Source organism: Psammomys obesus, unplaced genomic scaffold, assembly GCF_907164565.1.
Source record: "Psammomys obesus unplaced genomic scaffold, mPsaObe1.curated_primary_1811, whole genome shotgun sequence".
Lineage (NCBI taxonomy): Eukaryota > Metazoa > Chordata > Mammalia > Rodentia > Muridae > Psammomys > Psammomys obesus.
The window spans coordinates 609,532-631,307 of record NW_026589447.1 but is presented as its reverse complement, the minus strand read 5'-3'; the positions used below and the strand labels follow the sequence as shown (position 1 = coordinate 631,307).

At 43.2% G+C, this 21,776-nt stretch overlaps 2 protein-coding genes across 8 annotated transcripts in view; one reads left to right on the top strand and one right to left on the bottom strand.

Moving 5' to 3' along the window:
* Dlg3 (discs large MAGUK scaffold protein 3) overlaps positions 1-2,897 on the top strand; it is a 52,479-nt gene extending 49,582 nt beyond the window's left edge. For all 7 annotated transcript variants that reach the window (XM_055605048.1, XM_055605047.1, XM_055605046.1 and 4 more), the window contains one exon: positions 709-2,897. In XM_055605048.1, the coding sequence (XP_055461023.1) occupies positions 709-815 (107 nt within the window). In that variant the 3' untranslated portion in view covers positions 816-2,897. The remainder of the gene's footprint in view (positions 1-708) is intronic.
* A 3,070-nt stretch (positions 2,898-5,967) lies between these two features.
* The window catches only part of Tex11 (testis expressed 11), a 196,378-nt gene continuing 180,569 nt past the window's right edge, over positions 5,968-21,776 (bottom strand). Inside the window, 1 exon segment of the mRNA XM_055605069.1 lies at positions 5,968-6,043. Within this exon segment, the coding sequence (XP_055461044.1) occupies positions 5,968-6,043 (76 nt within the window).

The window sequence follows — 21,776 nt, the reverse complement described above, 5'->3', positions numbered from 1 at the left end:
TGTTTGTCAGTCTGCATGTGTGTACATGTCACTTTACAAGGCCAATTCCTAAAAGGTTGGGAAGATTCCCTTTAAAGCATAGTATTGGGTGTCTATGTGCAGACTGGTAATGAGTAATTCCAACTCCTAACAGTGGGTTAAGCCAAGTAAGGAATTCAGAAATTATCTGCATGCCATGGGTCTTTGGATTCCCTTTTATCATCCAAATCTACGTCCTTGTTGCTGAACTGACCTCTGACACAGCAGATGTGATGGCCCCTAGGAGCTCTGCTGCTTGCCAGAAATTGTGGCTTTCTGCTCTTCCCCTGGGTAGCTGGGATTTTCCAAATCTTTGTGTGAAACTGCTTTAGAATTATAGGCTGCCAGCCCAAGGCAGAGAAAAGCAATGGAGCTTCAGGGTCTGGCATGCACTGGGTATCCAGCAAACATCTTTACAGTAAGCACACTGCTGTTGGTTGCAGGTCTCACTGTCTCAACTGTCTCTGGCAGTTGATGTCCAGCCTTGGGCTCTGGACAACTATCCAGCTAGACACTTCTGCTCTGAACTCCAGACAGTTAACTCAAGAAGCCAGACCCCGTGCTTCTGTGAGGGTCCGTAATACCCTGGGGGCATCATAGGAGGGTTGTTACTAGAGGCAGGATGGCCAGGGCATAGGGACAGTATTATGGACCACAGTGATAATTTTTTTCTCTCTCTCTTCACTTTAGCCATTGTACAGGGTGACTCGCTGGAAGAGATTTATAACAAAATCAAACAAATCATTGAGGACCAGTCTGGGCACTACATCTGGGTCCCATCCCCTGAAAAACTCTGAAGACTCCCCTCCAACCATTCTCTTGTGACCAGAAGAGATCAAGTCCCTCTTCCCTCCTTCCTCTTCATTCCTGTCCCTGTGGGGAGAACAAATGACTACTGTTCTTGTCCCCCTTTTTACATATGTTGTCAAAAATTGAGTTTTCTAGTCCTGTTCTTTTTTAAAATTTTTTGTTTTGTTTTAGTTTATTTTTTGGGATGATGCCATCTCACTCATCATGTGACTGTGCCCATTCCTGCATGGACCGTTCCCAAGCGCTAGCACAGGTGCAAATCCATCAGAGTTGTTGTTTTCATAAACACCCAGCAGAAGTGAAGAGAAGAGAGGAGGACTGATGGAAAGACAGACTCTGGACAACTGCACAGCTTGTGAAGTGAGCGAAATAGCCCATGTGATGAAGTGCTCCTGGGCATTTCTACCCCGTACTGCTGGCTTGCAGCTCTGAACGGTGCAACGTAGCAGCGACAGAAAGTATCTTATTTATATATAGATATATATATATGTAATTTATATAAAATATATAGAAATTATTATATATATATATTATACACTCTACTATAATATATATATATTCACATACATTGGGACTAGAAAATCTATGGAGATGTCCATCAATGTTATTAGAGAAATGCTTTAATTTTCATATTCCAATCAGATGACATTTTATGTTCCACCTGGTTGGGAAGGGGTTAACAACAGTAGTTAAGTGCTATACCAAAGCACTTACTCGAATTTGGTCATTCTCTTCAGAGCTAGGGTTTGCTCCAGGTGGGGCCAACCTGCAGCATGAAAGAAGGGGCTTTAGCTGGGAGCTTGAGATTGGAGACGTGACTGAAAGCAGTTGCTGCCCCTGCAGGGCAGTCAGTCCTGTGCAGGAAGAGAGAATGAATGGCTAATGATGCTCCGGATGAAATTGCCTATTGTTTTCTGCCGCCTGATGTGTCTGCATGAGAGGTTTCCTTTTTGTTCATTTTTAAGCTGCTGTTAAACCAAAACCATGTTGTGCTACTGTGTCAGCCTTTTCATTACTCCAAATTTTACTTTTACTATTTAAGTGAATGCATAGATTCCTATTTGCCAGTGTTCTAAAGGCTTGTGAGGTTCTGAAGGAGCCAGGCCTGGGATACAGCAGATAACTTAGGCCTGGCCATCCAGTCAACAGAGGGAAAACAGGGGGCTGGTGAGGGCAGAGAGTAGAACCTGGAGCTCGGAGTTACCAAGCTGAACTTAGCTGGGGTTCCTTCATGGGACCACTGACAGGGATGGGGAGGTCCTTGCCTTCCAGCTCTGTGCTAGGACAGTGGAAGAGCACCAGGCTTGGCCAGCCATGTAGTGAGTTGGATTTGGGTTCTTTTATTTTGCAACTGCTCCATTTGCCCTACCCCAGCCCCCCTCAGCAACAGCTGGTAGCTTACTGTTTCTTCAAGAAGAAAGTAGACTTTAATGCTGTAAATTTGAGCTGTAGAGCTAAGACTCGCTTACTGGTGAGCTGTGAAATCTTGTTGCTTTTTTCCCAGAGTCTGATGGCAGTGACTGGTCCAGATAGTTTTCCTCCCTCGGCCAGTGCAGGCAGCAGGTGTGGTCCAGGCCCTACCCCACCCCACTGTGCTCCTTTGAAGCCAACGTGCCTCCCTCACCTCCACACTGGAGGGATGACACAGGGGAGAACGTAGAATTGCTTGACCCTTAACTGGGTTAGGACCATTGCAGTGTTGATGACACTTTTAAAGCACTACCAGCCACATTCAGGAACTCTGTTCACAGGTATCCTACCAGCATAATGAGGCTAACTGTGACGTGTGGGGCCCAGAATTAGGAAAGAGAAAAGGCAGCAGCTTTCTCTTGGGCAGTACACTGGATTGAAGGCAAAGAGGGATAAAGCAACAGATGATTTGTGACTCTTATGAGGGAGGTGGGCAGGGAGTATTGATTCTCTGATGGTAAATGACATGTCTGAACAATGCTCAGCCCTCCCTCCCAGGGAAGAAAAGCAAAGATTCAAAGTAAGCATGATAATAATTGGTTTACCAGTGTTCCTTCCAAGGAGACATATATTTTTTAATAAATGATAGTTGCAATGAACCATGGCTCAGAGACCTTCTTGAAGTGGTTGAGTAGGGTGTTTGGGGCCCAACTCAAGGAAGAATAACTCAGACCAATGTTTCCTGGTGCCTGGGGATAGGGGAGCAGTCCTTGAGAAGGGTGTGGCCCTGGGTGGTGCTGGATCCTTTGCTAAAAACTAAGCCAAAAGTGTATATTGGGGCTTCTGGCCTGGCCTAGAAGTTGCCCTTAACATTGTCAGCTGGTTAGGGGCCGTGTTCTTGGTGGTAAAACAGTGACACTTTTCTAAAAGTTATGTGAGGTGGAAGATGCTACCATAACAAAGATGCATGTTGGAAAATCAGGGGCCAGGCCTGGCAGCACAGCAGAGAGAGAGAAATCTGCCTGCTGGCTACCACTTCACCACAATGGAGGTAGGATGTGCCCAGCCTGGAGAGGGTGGCAGTTGTCCTTATGGCTCTCAAAAGCTGGGAGAAGTGCTTGAAGCAGTTCTTTCTGAGCATGGCTGATGCCATGCAGGCAACTTGTGGGAAGAAACCTGAGGTGGTACTGCCATAATTAAGGAACAAGACTGAAACCTCAATGGTCGAGCCACCCCTCAGGTGTGTGGGCTGAACCCTAGGAAGAATGATTGCCCTCATTTGTGGGGTTTCATGATAGGCACAGAGCTTGCCTCCCTATATTCTCATTTGTTAGAAGGTAGTCCAACAAAAGGGGACCCCTGAAGAGCTCTGTGGGGTTGAGGAAATTCACTTGATGAGTGCTAAGGAAATAAACAGGTGGCTTGTAATCATACTATGCTGCGACTCTGTTCTCACAGTTGATGTCTCATCTTGTCTAGAGGACAGCTGGAGAAAAAGTAAGCCTTAGACCAAGAAAACAACTGAGTAACCTGGAAACACCAGAGGGAAACAGGTCCTAGTGTGCAGGGCCAGACTGTCAACAGAGGTTTGTCTCTGTATCAAGTCTGCTACTGACTGCAGCCAAACTGGACTAAATCTCTTTGTCTCTAACAGGGAGAACTGCAACTATCCTCAGGATGATGGCCACAACCAAAGAAAATACTTGTTCAAGCTAGCACAAATTCCCAACTTTCTCCTAATTTGAAAAGTGCTTCCAGACATCAGCTCATGAAAGTGAAATCTGCACTTGAAGCAAGTGTAGAAGTTGAGGGGCCATGAATGAAGCTAAGGGAGCAATGACACCTTTCCAGGGTAGCCAGCAAGTCAGTGCAGAGCAGAGCATAGGCCTAGAGGCCTCACTCTCCACATGGCTGGACGGTGTCCCCTTAGTCTTGCCACTTCGCGGGTTTTGTCTTTTGGCCTGGTTTCCAGCTGTGCTTCCACGGCCTCAGTTCCACTAAACTTTATCCACTCAGTAATTTCCTTGGCACCTCTAGGTCATTATATTGTCGTTGCAAATAACTTCTAAAGCCCAGATTCCACTTGCCTCCATTTCCTCAAAAGCCTCTGCTTCCGTTATGAGAGAAAGCAAAACTGGCCTCCACACCTCTTCAGTCCTCCCCAGAGGTTTTGATACCCACGCTTTGTCAGAAGCTAGAACTTCAAAATTGACACCCCAAGGACTTTTGTTATGGAATGCCATCACCACCACTGGGCATGGTGATTCCCTCTAGTGGTTTTTCCATATGTATAAGACTGCATGAACTACCCCCTACGGCAATCCCTCCCTGCCTGCCTTGTTCAGCAACACTCAGCCACGGAGGAGCAGGGGCAAGAAGTGTGCTGCCTGCCTTGCTGTCCACCTCCAGGAGATGTGCCCCTGCATGGCCCATGGCTTTTTGTCATGGCCTGTCTGTCATACCTTGGCTCTTTTTTTTCTTTTGCGGCAGACCCTGTCCAGCCTTTTGCTTTCCCTGAAGGCACCCTCCCAACCTGATTTTGGCTCATGTTCTTTCTCGGCCTGGAAATAACCACTAGCCCTCTCAGTTACCTAGAAGCTGCCTTAATCTGTCAGTATTTATGAACCTCATTCATGAGCTGGATGTGGTGGTGTACGCCTGTAATCCCCGCACTTGGGGAGGCAGAGGCAGCCTGGTTTACACCGTGAGTCTAGGGCAGCCAAGGCTACACAGAGAAACATTGTCTCAAAACAACAACAACAACAAATCTCATTCATTTCATGCTGCCTCTCACGGGGCCACTCCCTCTTCCCACATGGCTATAGAACCGACCTTCCCTTTTATGCATTGCCATCTCATTACCATTCACACATGGGTGTTTCTTCTTCAATTGCCCAAAATAGCTGTAACGGAGATGCCTTATTACCACTGTTTTCCACGTAAGGACACTGAGGCACAGTGTGGTCACATGGCTTAACACAGCCTATAGCTTAAAGCAGCTGTGCTCCTAAGCATCCCAGCACCCTGTTCCCTCAAGATAACGTCCGGGCCCTGTTTATGTGCCATTTCTCACAGAGCAGTCTACTGCTTTTTCACACATGTCCCCAAGTGTTACCCCAGACAGTATATCAGATGAATGAGCAACAGTCTGTCTCAACCCTGGGGACAGGAATCTGTCTAGGCCCCTGCCTGCAGTCATGCTCTACTTTCTGACCTTGCGTCTTCCCCTGGAATCTTGCTCCATTGCATTTCTTTCCATTCACCTTCAGCCAGTTTATCTTGCTCAGCTTATTCCTTATTCCCCTTCTCTTTTACTCTTCTGTCCTACCTAGAGATAACTGGCCACTTGCCCTGTGCCATATACAAGTGACAACCCTGGTGCCCAACTAGGGCTATCCTTTAACAGCAATTAAGAACTGTCAGAGGCCAGCCTTTACTTCCCCTGCAGGAAATTCCAAGACCCTTAGAACATGACAGGCCCTGTCCCCATTCTTCCCCAGGGGATTTCATTTTGCTCTGAGCATACCCTTCCCCTTCCACAGGCTCCCCCAGCTAGCAGCTCTGCCCCTGTCCATCTGGATGCACATTTTCCTACCCCCAAGCTCAAAGGCGATCTGGCTCCTTGGGTCATCATCTAGGACTTACAGCAGAAACTTGTTGAATATTTATGACTCCTCAGTGTAGTTCTTTGTTGCTATCCCTGCTCCACCCTCTCTGCTTACAGAGCACTTACTGATGGGCCTTCCTCTGGGTGAAAAGAATGACAAGGGTACGCAAGAGGAACGGTCCTGAAGGAGCCTGGGATCTAGAAGGAAACAAGGAAATAACGGGTTTTATTAGAGTATATGGAGATCCTCTTGCACAGGATGGGAAATCTGCTTGGAAGACAGTGCATAGGGACAGCTTCTCAGGGGGTGATACTCAGATTGCGACCTTTAGTAGCTTCAGGAATAAGCCACTTCATTTGGAATGGCTTGGAACGGGGGAGGGACAGGATTTGTTGAGCACTACACTGGTCACGATCTGCTCTTGCAGAGTTACTGCCTGATATTTCTTGAAAGATCGGTGTGGATTCTTGGCTTTTTTTTTTTTTTTTTTTTTTTGCCTAGAAGCCAGGCCCCTGACATTGTAGTCCACATCTCTTCTGCTACAAAACCTTCAAGCTTCAGCTTCAATATCACCATGCTAATGTCACTGATCTCTTGAGAAGAAACCCCCTTTTGGACACTCCTAGCAGTTTCTACTGACTTGCTCTATTTTGCATGTTAGCTGTTTGTCCATATGTACTTCTCAAACTAGACAAAATGCGTTGAGAAAGCCTGGAATACAACTGGTGAATCTTTCCATAACACATGCCATGCACATTACAGTTGCTGGCTAAACAACTGTTGAAATTTCCCTTTCTGGGCATCAGGATTACTTGAAACTATAGGTATTTTTAGGGACATGATCTCAAGGCTCTCCCAGATCTAAAATGATTCAGTAGAATTCTAAAAGGTGTAGGTTTGCCAAGTCCTCCACAAAAAGTTCATGTTTTTTGTGAACTTGTACTTAAAGCCAATGAAGCAGGTGACAAAAAGTGAGAACTGCTGTTGAAAAGCAGGATTGTTATCATGAAAGCGACAACATTACATATTGGCACGTTAGGGGCTTTCCTCTAAGGAATGAGGGAACAAATGATCCTGTGACTATGACCATTGTTTCCATTGTGGTCAAATTCCAGAACAGATTGAAAAGTTAGAAAACTCTCGGTTAGAATATTTGAATTTCATGAAGAAGTTGTGCTAGGGAAATTAGGGAATGAGGGTGCCAAGAAATGCCCAGATGCCTGCCTTTAGATAGATGAGGTGGTCCTTAGCCTGAATGGGGCTACTGAAGCTGCAAAAAAGGGTGTCAGGGTAGCAATCCTGGATGAGACTAACCGGGTCTGAGTCCTGCCTCCAGTGTCCTGCAGCCAGTGAAGGGCTTGGTTTGTCTTTCTGGTGGGCTTATCAAACATGGCTGAGAGGTTAGGTACAGAGTGTGAGTGACCCCAAAGCATCACAGAAACAAAAAGTCTTACGTCAGAATGGATGATGACTTCCTCAAAGCACATAGATGGAATCACCTCTACACTATTCTGTTAATGCTTCCAGAGCCAATGAGAATTACATATAGCTTTGAGAGACATCTTAAGGCATGGCTAGAATCTCAGATGAGGTTCTAATGGTCCTCCCCACTTCCTTCTTTAGGAGGGAATGACAACAGATCCACTCTGGAGGGGGTCTTGCAATGAGTCAGCTGCTTTGATAAAGGTGGTTATAGCTGTTATGCTTTGAGGAAATCATTCTGTAACACTCCACCCCTTCTATATCTTTGAGTCTTTCTGCTCTAGCCTCTTATGTGTTCCTTGAGCCTTGGAGGGGATGACTATTTTTTTTTCCATTTGGCTACACTATGCTACAGCAACAGTAGCTTACTTTTGAGTAGCTTGACCTATTATGTCTCTACAGTATCTATTCACTGCAAAAACAAGCTTTCTTTATCAAAGCTGAAAGCTGCAATAATCTATATATGCAGATACACACATTTAGAAGGCACTGGACAGGAACATTATATTTAACAGTAACAGTGATTTTTCCAACAGGGCAAAATCATCACTGTTACTGTTTATTCCTTTAGCCCCAAGTTTTGTTCTGGCTTATAGTACCAGATACAAATTTCCCTCCTGTGGAGCAGACCTTAAATCCAATTGGAAAATTCCTGGGTGTACCCATAACACTCTCTGTTACTACCATAGCAGCTAACAGATTTTGCTTACAGTGTCAATAATACAGCATAGAGGGTTAAGAGTCTGGGAGTACTGATTAACAGTTCTCTCCCAGAAGCCTGGGTAATGCACCTTCCGTCATTATGAAAACTACCCAAATGGGAAAGGACTTTCAGCTCATTCTCAGCTCGTTTTCTTCATGTCCTGCATAAATTGTTTTTGGCATTGGGGGAGGGGGTCCTTACCATCAAGTTGTGGCACACAGCCAACAGCTATAGCCTTTATCATTTGGAGGTATTCTGGGCTTCCCTGGCCAGCAAGTCAGGGTGGTAGCCCACTCTTGGCACTGAGAGTTTCAATTAATAACCTTATGGCTTCTAGGACTATCTCTCCCCCTCAACACAGAGTACTCTTGTTCATTCTTCAACAACCATTTTAATATTTATAGGTACAAACTCTTGGGTATAATCTGTGCCTTACCCAAACCAAAAAGCTCCCAAGAATCACATCTGTGCCTTGCCTTTACACCTTATGTGAACTGATTTTCCATGCTTGCTCATTTAGGTGTACTGTCCTTCAGGTGATCTTCGAAATATTCAGAGGTTAGCACTATACTGAATTTATACGATGAAATCTTTTTATAGAGAGTAGGCAGGATCTCGGAAAGCCCCACCACTGTTCGTGCCACTAAGCAAGTAGCAGTTGATCTAGGAGTCAGCACCTAAATGGCTGTTCAAGAAAAACCATTAGCAAGGTTTAGTACATTGTGAAAAGATCTCATCCCCTATATCAATTGTTTTATCAAAAGGGCAAAGTTTGGTACAGTGCTCTGGATGGGAGGTACTACTTATATAATCTATAATATTTATATTTTACAATCTATAATCTACAATCTGTATAATCTAAAACCTCTATCTCTATAATCAAGAATCATTCTACGTAAGCCATTTTGCTATCTTTGGGCTGGGGATAGGCACCCAGGCATTTCCTTCCCCAGGCCAAATAGTCTTGACAGGGCTTCCCCCTGGGTCTGACAGGCAGGCATCTGGAGTATATTTTGGCACCTTCATTCCCTAATTTCCCTAAGCACAAGTTCTTCATGAAACTCAAAAATCTATCCTAACCCAGAGTTCTCCATCAACCACATTTGGCTGCTGATAGGGCCTCAGGCTGGGTGACAATCTCTGTCCTAGCATACTTTTTTTTTTTTTTTTTTTTTGGAGAGAAGAAATGTATATATCTTACTCTGGTGGAGGGAGGGAATAACTGCCCACCCCTGGGAAATACCACCATGACCTTTATCTTTTTTTTAATCATTTTTGATTTCTCTGAACTACTCTTTAGTCTTTAAAGCCTTCTGGAAGCTCTCGAGCATAGCGTTTGCCTGTCTTCCTCCTGCCCCTTGGGAAGGCTAGGTTGACACAAATCTTGCTATACTTGCCTTCCAATAACCCAGACAGATACCTTTCTCTGCTTTGTCTTAAAAAAAAAAAATCTCTGGATTGTTTTACCTCTTTACAGGCCAAGTTTATATGTTAGTCTAAGTCACTCAGATCAGCCAAAGCCCCTCCCACCTCCCACAATCCATACCTCACCAAGGGGCCCATCAAAGCCGCTAAAGTTTCTTAACAAGTTCCAAAGTCCATATTGAATTAAATTTTTGATTTTCTGGCGAACATAGTCATATCTGGCCCAATGAGTTGGGCAGCAGACATCACCCCTGACATTCCCTCAGTAACTCCTGACTTTTCTGTTGTCATCTAGTCAGTGATGTTCATGAAGATCTCAGCCTGTAATACCAAGTGTCTGTCCCTAATGGTCCACATGAGCCAGTCTATAATTGACTGATTTCCCTCCCTTAGATTGTTTCACATTATGCATCTTTGGATGGATAGGTATATTATTTGGTTGCTCTTTCTTTCAAAGCACTCAGACTGATCCTACATGTTTACATGTCTGACAGTCTCATAAGCCAGGCTGTGAGAGGCTCTTTCATTCCTTAAAATTTTCCCTAACTCAAGCAGTCCTGGTGCTGGGTATTCCCAGATTATCATAGTTTCTTGTACTATGGGCCATTTTTAAGGCTCCAGTCTGCATGTCGAATCATGGATTTTCCCTTCCTCTGTAGCAAATGTTGGACCTGAGGACAACCTTGTATCAGGTCTACCTCAATTTCTTTCTTTTGCTATACAATTCTTGCCACTGTTTCCAAGGTTTTAGATCCCAAAAGACCCTCTAGTATAGTTATAACTTATACTCTCCTTTCCTTGCACCCTGCCAGCTCTAAGAAACAGTAATCCGAGGTTGGAGCTGGGGCTGGGGCTAAGTGTAGCTTCATTTCAACTGGTAGAGTACCTAGCATGCACAAAAAGCTCTGGGTTTGATCCCAGCACTGCATACTGGGCTCTGTGGCATTTGCCTTTAAATTTATTACTAGGGGTGTAAAGACATGAGGATCAGAAGTTCAAGGCCAGCCTGAGCCACATGAGACCTTGACTCAAGCAAGCATGCAAGCAAACAAACAGAGTATAAAAACATAGTAAGCCAACACTTTCATCTCATCCTTCCTTTTCCCACTTTATAAATCTGAGGCTAATGTGGAGGATAGTATATCTTTTTCTTGTTGTAATTCCCCTTTATGTGGTCATTTCTTTTCTCTAATGATAGTTGTACCCCAGTTGCACATCTTAACACTCACCCATGCAACTGACACCACAGCTCCTTTCAGGGACTGGTATATGTTCCCTAGTTCATCAACTGGTTGGGGGACATCCCAGTCATCAAGCAGGCCTGACTCTCAAAAATGCTAAATAGAGAAGACGGTCACCATAGAATTGTGACCAAGAACACTCCCCTCTCAGCTTGTCCTTCGTCACATGGACTGTCATCCACTGCAGACAGCATGCAATTACCACCACAGCAAGGAAGTACACTCTTCCATACTACATGGGGACAGGTAGCCGTATCAGGGTGCCCCTGTGGACTCTCTACTCTTACACGGATCAGCCTCAGTTATATGCCTCAGCACCTGTTGCTGGAGCCATGCAGTGTAAAAGGAACTTTTACTCACCTGTTTCAAAGGATTACAGCCTCCTTCTGCTAACCTAGGCCTAGTCCTGGAAGCTTCTAGCCTCTGTACAATCTAACCCAGGCCTAGAATGCTTTTAGCCTCTGAGACTTACTGCTGAGTAAGCTCACCCCTTCTTGTTCTTTCTGAGCTCTGGGCTGGCCGGTTCAACTCAGCTGTTCTGGCTCAAGCTCCACTCCTAGCTGACTTATTCAACTGGCTTCTTTCTCTGCCCCTGAATTCCTCGGGCTCACACTAACTCCAGAAATTTACTCTAATTTTCTGGCTTCTTCTTGTCTTTGGCTTGTTCTGCCTTCAACCTCTCTGTAAAACTCTCCCACTAAAACTGTCTCCTCCCTCCCCGCCTCTCTCTCGGTCTCTAAGTGGCTTCCCTTCCCTCTCCTCATGAGAGTTAGACAGAGTTAGATAGAGTTAATCCTATCCTGTCAACCATTTTTCTGATTTGTCAATGTTTCTACCACTTAGTTAGACATCCATTTCAAACAGGTGTGTGCTTCCTTTCACAAACTAATGAAACTTTACTTTCATTGTTTGAGATTAAAGGTGTGTACCACCACACCTGGACCAAAGCTTTTCTTTAACTAATACTTGCTCTACACCAGTCTGGTCTTGAACTCAGATCTCCTTGGCTCTGTCTCCTGGATTAAAGGCATGTTTGCACTTCAACAGGATGCTACAAACCCAGAATTTGGATGTGATCTCCTGCCAGAGCAGCAGTGCTCTAAATTAAAATTTCTCTACAATGCAGACACCCCTCCCAAAGTTATCTTTGATTTTGTCATGTCTCTGTTTCAGGTACTAGGCATTTGGGGAGTTTTTTCCTCTGGAGATATGAACAAAAGCCTACTTATCCTAGATAAGGCACCAAACATAGACTAAAGTACAATTCTACTAAAGTCTAATGAGTTCATTTGACTTATATAGAAGCATGGGTGACCTCAAAACAGCCATACCGTGAACAAGCTTTACCCCAGCATGGTTGAGGACTTCTCCATAGTTGTATAAGTGAAGTCTAGCCCTCTTCAATTAATCTTACACACTCAATATACTCTTGTTTCCTAAGACCACAGGACCATGTGCAGCTGGGGAAAGATTGTATCCAGCTGGCAGGGAGCTGCAGGAGGGCATGGCTGAGAGCTCAGTTAAGAGTGTAACTAACGACTCTCCCCACCTCCTTCTATGATGAAACATCAATAGGCACTCTCAAAAGTGTCTTACAGATAATCACAACTGCTCTGAGGAAGAGGATAGTGACTGTTATGCTCAAAGGATATCCGGTCTCTGTCCTTGTGTAGGCTACACTCTTGGAAGTGATCAGTCAATAATCACACAAATATATATTTACTAACTGAGAAGTTCTATTATTGAAGGCTCCATGAGTAACTGTAAACGGCCTCCAAATTGTAAATGGCCTTCCTCTTCACCCTTCCTTCCGCAGTTTACCCACTGTTGCCTAGGTTAACATTCTTAGGTGGCTATTTTTGACTCTGCGGATTTCCAGGTTAAACTTTTTCAGTGGCTAAGTTCTTTATGGGCTTAGAAAAGCATTGCTTTTCCTGGCTCTTTCTTTTGGATGCTTCTCAAAACCTAAGTATGCCTTTTCTGATACTTTGGGCTTCAGCACTCTTTCTCAAAAAGGCCTCATATTAGTCATTTCTCTGTTGCTGTGATACAATGCCATGACCAAAACAAGGAAGAAAGAGTTTAGTTTGGCTTATGGTTTCAGAGGAAGAGTCCATAATGGTGGGAGTGGTAGCAGGTGGCCAGAGCAGGAAGCAGAAAGAAAGCAGCTCCAATTGCAAACATGAAACAATTGCAAACTGAAAGTGGGATGGGCTATAAGCCCTTAAAACCTGCCCCCAGGGACTTCCACCAGCAAGGCTCCACCTCCTAAGGGTTTTGCAACTTCCCTCAAACTCACTAATAGCTGGGGACTAAGTATTCAAATACATGAGCCTATGGGAGGCATCTCATTCAAACCGCTGCATTCCATTTTCTGGCCCCTATAGCCTCATAGCCATATCGCAAAGCAAAATGCAGTTAATCTAACTTCAAAAGTCCTCATAGTCTTAGCGCTATTTTAAAAAGTATCTTCTGAGACTCAAGGCAAACTTTTAACTGTAACCCCCTGTAAAATAAGAAAGCAAACCACGACCTTCTAGCACACAATGGTACCAGAATACACACTGCCCTTTGAAGAGGAAGGAATGGGGTCACAGTGAAGAAATACTGGACAAAAACAATAATAGAACCCACGAGGGCAAACCCAAATCCTGTAGTTCCATATCTGGTATCTGAGTCTTTTCCTTTAGAGGACTTATGTGGCTCCACCTTCCAGCTTTGCTCTCTCCAACATACATCTCTTCCTTGGGCTGGTTCTACTCTCTGTATGCAGCTTTCATTGACAGATTCCTCACATCTCTGGAATCTCCAACATCCTGTGGTCTCCACTACAATGCAGGTTTCACCTTTGCATCTTCAAATACCAGCCCTCTTCTTGCAGTGACGCCAGCATTGGCACCTTTGCCTACCCTCTGTGGTTCTCTGGAACTGTAGAGGAAGAATACATGATCCCATGTACTTTTCATGCCTCTAAAGCCTGTGGATGGCACAGCCAAATTTGAGTGCAGTTGGATCCTGGTCCTTTCAGTCATATTTGCCGTAGCATTTGCATGCTTATTTCTGGGAGCGTAAAATTTGCTAGGCCTTTTCCTTTTCCATTCACAAATTGGAAGCTTAGCTATGTGGGAATCTTGACCTGAGGGCACCCTGCCCATTATCCAAAGGCTTGGTGGCACTAATCTCCTTAACAACTGCAGTCTCTCTCAGCACGGGCTGTAACATTAAGCTTCCTAAGTGCCCCTTTCCTGTCCAAACTGCACTTCCTTAATTGCTTTCTGCCCTTCTTGCTCGTTACATTGTACACTCAAATAAGCAAAATCAATAATGACCATGTGTCCTAGTTAAGGTGACTGTTACTGTGATGAAACACCATGACCATACCTGACTTGGGGAGGAAAGGGTTTATTTTGCTTTTGCTTTCACATCATAGTCCATCACCTATGGAAGTCAGGGAAGGAACTCAGGAGAGAATCCTAGGTACAGTAACTGAAGCAGAAGCATGTAAGAATGCTGCTTACTGGCTTGTTCTTTATGGCTCCATCAGCTTGATTTTATACAACACTTAGGACCCAGGGGTAGGCTCATATCAACTACTAATCAGGAAAATGCAACACAGGCTTGCCTACAAACCCATCTGGTGGGGACATTTTTTAAATTTCAGTTCTTTCCCCCCAAATAACTAGGCTTGTATCAAGTTGACATAAAACTAGACAGCACAATTGGCCCCTCGTCAGTGTGACACACAGACATGTCACTATTCAACTAGAACCTTTTCTTTTTCACTCATCCACAAAATGACATGTTAATACTAACATCATAATACAAAACATAAATAATTTTTAAAAAATTCTTCAGTCTGTGAAAGTTTAAAACATCTAAATTTTCTTTCAAAGTTCAAAGTTTCTCTACAATATCCAGGGTCTCTCTAAACTATCCAAGGTCTTTGTAAAATTTCAAAGATTCTTAATTGTAGGCTAGTGTAAAATGAAAAAAAAAAAACAAAGTCTCATAGTTTCTTATTCCAAGAAGGAAGAACCAGAACCCAGCAATAATTTGAACAGAGTTAAAATAAAACTCTAACACTGGCAAAGAACCCAGTGTCCAATATATGGGATTCACTCATAATCTTCTAGGCTCCAAAGGACTTGTGTAACCATCCACACATAGCTTGTTTTGCAGGATCAGGCAAGTATCACTCCATGGTTTCTGTTGTCCTATGATATTGGCATCTCTGAAATGTTGGAGTCTCCATTGCAACTGAGCTGCACTTTCACCAATAGCTTCTCCTGGTTTTTTTTTTTTTTTTTAGGGGTTGTAAAGCTGCTGCATAGTGCCAAGTCTCAGTCTCTCTCCATAACTCCTTCCATATTGTGTTTTCGCTGATACTGAGTCTGTGCCTTCACTAATTGCCCATCCTTGCATATCATCATGTCAAGCTTCAGCTGTTCTCCATGACCCCTTCATACTTTCAAAACAAGTACCACCTGGAAGCCAGGCGCCATGGTGCTTGGCTGTAATCCCAGCACTCTAGGTGGCAGAGGCAGGCTGACCTCTGTGAGTTCGAGGCTAGCTTTGTCTACAAAGTGATTCCAGGAAAGCCAAGGCTATAAAGAGAAACCATGTCTCGAAAAACCAAAAACCAACCAAACAAAAATTACCAAAAAGAAAGAAAGAAAGAAAGAAAGAAAGAAAGAAAGAAAGAAAACAAAACAAAACAAAACAAAACAAAACAAAACAAAACAAAACATGCACCACCTAGAGACTCTTCTCACACCAACTTCAGCTGCCAGGATGAGATTCAACCTTAGGTTCCTCCAGACCATATCTTCTGTGTACTGACCTGAGGGAACACTTCCAGATTACAATTGTCGTTTGTTAATGACAGATGACTCTTCAGTGCCACAGGACCAGAACCACAAATTTTAATTAAAAATATAGAATTGCCCTGAATAGTCTTCATCAACCAGGCCTCCATCATCTGTGTGTCTCCTCGCATTTTTTCTTTCATGCTCCCACAGAACAACAGTCCACTGAGCTCTGAGTACTCAATGGTTTTTCCAGCCCAAAGGTCAAATGCCACTGAAGTTCTCACCAAAACACATAGTCATGGCTGTCAGAGTAATACCCCATGACCTGGAACCAATTTCCGTCTTAGTTGGGGTCTTTATAGCTATGATAAAATATCATGACTATAAGCAAATTGAGGAAAGGGTTTCTTTTGCTTACATTCATTCCCACATCACAGTCCACTATCCAAAGAATTCAGGGGAGGAACTCAAGGCAATATCCTACGGGCAGGACCTGGAGCAGTAGTCATTAAAGAACTCTACTTACTGGTTGCTCAACCTGATTATAGCACCCAGGACCACCAGCCCAGGGATGACACCATCCACAGTGAGCTGGGCCCTCCCACATCTATCATTAACTAAGAAAACACACTACTGTCTTGCCTTCAAGCCAATCTAGTAGGGACATTTTCTCAGTTGAGGCTCCCTTTTCCAAAATGACTCTAGCTTGAGTCATTGACAAAAAACTATCCAGCACACCCTGACACAGATATTTAAGACATTATGTAGTCTTGAGACTTCTTTCCTCAAGAAAATAATCGATCACTTTCTATTTGACTTCAGAAAGTTCCCAGAACATGGGCTTAGAAAGCAGCCAGTTTCTATCCCAAAATATCAAACAAATGGCCTCTAGGCTTGTTGCTATTACAGTCCTTGATTCCTCTGAAACCTCTTAAGCTGTACAGTTTATTCCCAGTACCAGTTTTCCAGGTTTTTAAGAGAAAAGCCCATTAAGTTCTATCTACAGAATTCAACCGACATTTTAATTCAAAGTTCCAAAATCTTCCACAGTCCTAAAACAAAACAAAACAAAACAAACAACAAACATAGCCACGTTCTTCGCAGCAACTCCCCACTTCTTGTACCATGACCTGTGCAGAAATGTTTCTCTAAAGGAACAGAACAAATGGTGATCTCACACTGGAAAGGCCAAGAATCTGATGGTTGTCCACTAAGCTGGATGTCTCCGTAGTCCCAATCTGGCACTGGAGTCCTTGAGGATTCCTGGAAAGCTACTAGTCTTCAATTTATGTGAGAAGCTCCAAGTTGTGTCTAATATCAGCGAAGGAATGCTGCAGCAATAGAATCAAAGAACATGACAGTCAGAATGAAGGCACAAAGCCATTTCCTTCTTTCGTGTTCTTTTACCTGGCTGCCTCCAGAAGGTGCCACCTATATTTAGAGTGTGTTTTCCTGCTTCAAATAATCTGATCAAGAACATCCCTCACAGGAGTCCCAGCAGCTTGTGGTTTAGTTGGTTCCAGAAGCAGTCAAGTTGACAACCAAGATTAGCCACCCCAGCCCCACCTCTATGCTATGTGGCTGCGTGCTGCCATATGGTGGACCCCATGCTCATAACTCCAACAGTATAGCTGTTTTCCTTCCCCCTTACGGTCTCTGCTGGGCAGATATTAAGATTGACTGTGTGCTTGCAGGTGTGCTTTTCTTTTAAACCCTAATAAAATCATTCTTGAGTTTCATAAAAAATAATCCTTCAATGGATTGTACCTACAGTGCAAAGTCCTTAGAAATATAGTGGGAATCACTCACTCTACCTTTTTAACCTCTCCCTAACAAGTATTCCTCTCTGAATCCCCCATGCAGCAAGTACACAGAGTCACTCAGTGCATCATGCAGAAGCAATGCATCTCTGCTGTTTTCTCCTTTTGGGAACATCTTTCCCCTCATCTCTGATGTTCAAATCTTATGTATCTCTTCTTTCTCTCTCTCTCTTTCTCTTTCTTTCTTTCTTTCTTTCTTTCTTTCTTTCTTTCTTTCTTTCTTTCTTTCTTTCTTTCTTTCTTTCTTCTTGCTCTGTTAACCAGGATGGCTTGTGATTCCCCTGCTTAGCCTCCAGAGTGTTGGGACTATAGGTGTGCCCCACCATGCCAAGCTCAAATCTCATCTTTAAAAGCCTACTTCTATATTCTCCACAAAGCATGTCCTGGTCTTCTACTTTGGAATCATTGTTCTTCCCTGACTAGACACTCCCACATAACTCTCCTATTTCTAATATTGTGTTGGCTCTAATCTAATAAAATGTAAGCCCAGCCTTTCTGCTATAAGAACATAAAACTCACTAAAGGAAAGATATTGGTCTACACCACAATCATTTATTGGCTAGAAGGACAGATGAATGAATGTATAAAAATGCATCAATGGATAGCCATTGGTGGCTTCTCTTCATGATTAATAGTAAGAAAGGGGCTGTGGGTATGTGTATGCTGTGTGACTGATCATGCATTCCCATCATCATTTCCCAGGGAGCTGTGCGACACTATGACATCAAACAAATGCTGCTCACTTTCACCTTCTTCCATATCTTAGTCTAACAAGTGACCCTCCTGTAGAGATGAGTGGCCTCACAAAAGGTGAGACTCTCCAAGGACTATTGACTATGAAGGGGTGTGTGTGTGTGTGTGTGTGTGTGTGTGTGTGTGTGTGTGTGTGTTTTGAGGACTTGTAAAAACCAGTTGGTTTTGTTATTATTATTTTTTTACATACAAGATCTCACTTTGGAGCCCAGGCTGGCCCTAACTAAAGATCTTCCTTTCTTGGCCTCCTAATTGTTGAGATTATAAGCATGTGCCATTATACTTGGCAAATGAAAGGAAACTGGTACTTTGGAATAGAAGAAAATACATGGAAAATGAAAATGCTGCCCCCCCCCTTGAAGTACTAGGGATTTAACCTAGGGCCTTGCATACTAGTCAAATGTTGAACCACTGAGTTACATTCTTAGCTGGAGACAGCTGTATTTAGAGATAGAATTTTAGAATAAAGTGCTGAAAAACACTGTATTACTGGGCTCTTAGTTAAGGACAGAGCTTCCTGTGATAACTGGGAAAATATATGTTTCTAAGAGCTTTGATTCTATGCTAAAGAATACTTTAAATTGAAAGCAGAGAGGAAAAGAGAAAAGTACTTTGATATTACAATCAATTGCCTGTATATAATCTTAGATATGACAGCAAGAACATCTTTCAGGGAGCCACTTGTGAAGCCAAAGAAGGAAATCTAGAAAACATCACACAAATGGAACTTATAACTTCAGATGTGTCTATTCTAATACACAACACACACATTCAGTTTCATTAAATAAAATCACCAATATTCAACTATTTTTGACCTACAAAATGGCATCTTCATATTGTTATATTTAAATTAAAGTTTAAATGTTAACTAAAGCATACCAGATTAGGTGCCATTAAGTTTTAGAGGGATGCAATTTACAAGAGGAGTCTGGCATTTGAAGAAATATTAAGCAGATACCCTTTAGAATGGGAGGTGACATTGTGCTATAAAAATAAAAGTCCACAAAGGTGAAGGCAGTGTCCTCTACAGAGTTGTGACAGTTACAAGGAGAAAAAAAGAGAACTTACAGGGGGAAATACATCACATACCACCACCCAGAAAATAAAAGCACAAATGGATGTCGTGTATTGCTGATGGATGCAGAACACAAAAGTTTTAACATGACTAAATATAGTAGAACTAGGACACTTGGACCAGAGTTGCCGTGTTGGACATGGTGACACATACCATAATCCTCGCATATAGGTGAGGGAGGAAAGAAACTCAAGGTTACCCTCAGCTTTATTATGAATTGGAAGCTAGCCTGTCTCAAAAAAAAAGTTATTGTAAGTTTCACTTACAAAACACTTACAGATTCTTGACTTTTCTGCCCGATAGCAATACCTATCAGAAAGAACAACAGCAAAATCAAGAGGAATTCTTTGTTACTCATAACTTAATACAGAATTGACCCATAATGATTGGTGAAGTAGAAACTTGAAGAATGACCATATACATCATTTCAGAGTTTGTAAGTGTTTCAGGCTAGCCAGCACTGAGGCGTTTTGTCTTAAAATTTAAGAAGGCAGATTTACAAAAATTCAGAGGTAATAATGGTAATGTGAAGGCAGGGAAGTAGGAATCCTATAAAACTTGGGGTCACGTGCATGCTAGGCGAGCGCTATACCACAGAGATATCTCTTAGCCCTTTTGGCTTTTTATTTTAAGACAGCTTCCCACTAAATTGTCCAGGCTGGCCTTGAGCTTGTGATACTCTTACCTCAGCGACTGGAGTAACCAGGATAACAATTATGCCACCAAGGTCAGCTTAGATTTGACTTTTTTTAATTAAATTTTATTTTTTTATTATTAGTTACATTTTATTAACTCTGTATCCCCAGCTGTATCCCGCTCCCTCATTCCCTCCCCAACCCCACACTCCCTCCCTGGTCTCCTCCCTGCCCCTTTCCAAGTCCACTGATTGGGGACGACCTCCTCCCCTTTCATCTGACCCTGTTTTATCAGGTATCTTCAGGGCTGGCTGCAAAGTCCTCCTCTGTGGCCTAGCAAGACTGTTCCTCCCTTAGGGGGTGGGGAGGTCAAAGAGCCTGCCATTGAGTTCATGTCAGAAATAGTCCCTGTTCCCCTTACTATGGGAAACCAATTGGTTACTGAGCTACCACGGGCCACATCCGAGCAGAGGTTCTAGGTTATATCCATACATGGTCCTTGGTGGAGTGTCAGTCTCAGAAAAGACCCTGTGCCCAGATATATTTGGTCCTTGTGGAGCTCCTATCCTTTCCACGTCATACTAACTCCCCGTTCTTTCATATGGTTCCCTGCACTCTGCCAAAGGTTTGGTTATGAGTCTTAGTATCTTCTTTGATACACTGCTAGGTAGAGTCTTTCAGAGGCCCTCTGTGGTAGGCTCCTGTCCTACCTCCATTGCACATCCCATTTGTCTTTCTAAGTGAGGATTGATCATCTTACCCCGTGTCCACTTTCTTGTTTACCTTCTTTAGGTGTATAGATTTCATTATGTTTATCATATCTTATAGGTCTGTATAAGCGAGTATATACCATGTTTGTCTTTCTCCTTCTGGGATACTTCACTCAGAATGATCTTTTCTAGATCCCACCATTTGCCTGCAAATTTCATGATTTTCTCGTTTTTGATTGCTGAGTAGTATTCCATTGTGTAAAAATACCACAATTTCTGTATCCATTCCTCTGTTGATGGACATCTGGGTTGTTTCAAGGTTCTGGCTATTACAAATAAAGCTGCTACAAAAATGGTTGAACAAATGTCCTTATTGTGTACTTGATCAAATTTTGGGTATATACCTAGCAGTGGTATAGCTGGGTCTTGAGGAAGCAGTATTCCTAATTGTCTGAGAAAGCGCAAGACTGATTTCCAAAGTGGTTGTACCAGTTTACATTCCCACCAGCAGTGGAGGAGGGTTCCCCTTTCTCCACATCCTCTCCAGCATGTGTTGTCCCTTGAGTTTTTGATCTTAGTCATTTTGATGGATGTAAGGTGAAATCTTAGGGTCGTTTTGATTTGCATCTCCCTGATGGATAAGGATGTTGAGCATCTCTTTAAGTGTTTCTCTGCCATTCTATATTTCTCTACAGAGAATTCTTTGTTTAGCTCCGTACCCCATTTTTTAATTGGATTATTTGATTTATTGCTTTTTAACTTCTTTAGTTCTTTATATATGCTGGATATCAGCCTACCCTCTGTCAGATATAGAGTGGTGAAGATCCTTTCCCAGTCTGTAGGCTGTCATTTTGTTCTGACGACAGTGTCTTGCTTTACAGAAGCTTTTCAGTTTCATGAGGTCCCATTTATTGATTGTTGCTCTTAGAGCCTGAGCTGTTGGTGTTCTGTTGAGGAAGTTGTCTCCTGTGCCAATGAGTTCTAGGCTGTTCCCCACTTTTTCTTCTAACTGATTTAGAGTATCTGGTTTTATGTTGAGGTCTTTGATCCACTTGGACTTTAGTTTTGTGCAGGGTAGATCTGACTTTAAATCACACCCGTGTCACTACTAGCTGACATGTTGTGTTGGGTTTTGAATGTGCAAGGTCCCCTGTAGACTCATGTATTTGAACTCTTGGTCTCTAGCATGTGATGCTATTTGGAAAGGATTTGGAATCTTGGAAGGCAGAACCTTTCTGGAGAAAGTGAGTGCTCTTTGGCCTGGCCCCCTTCATTCTT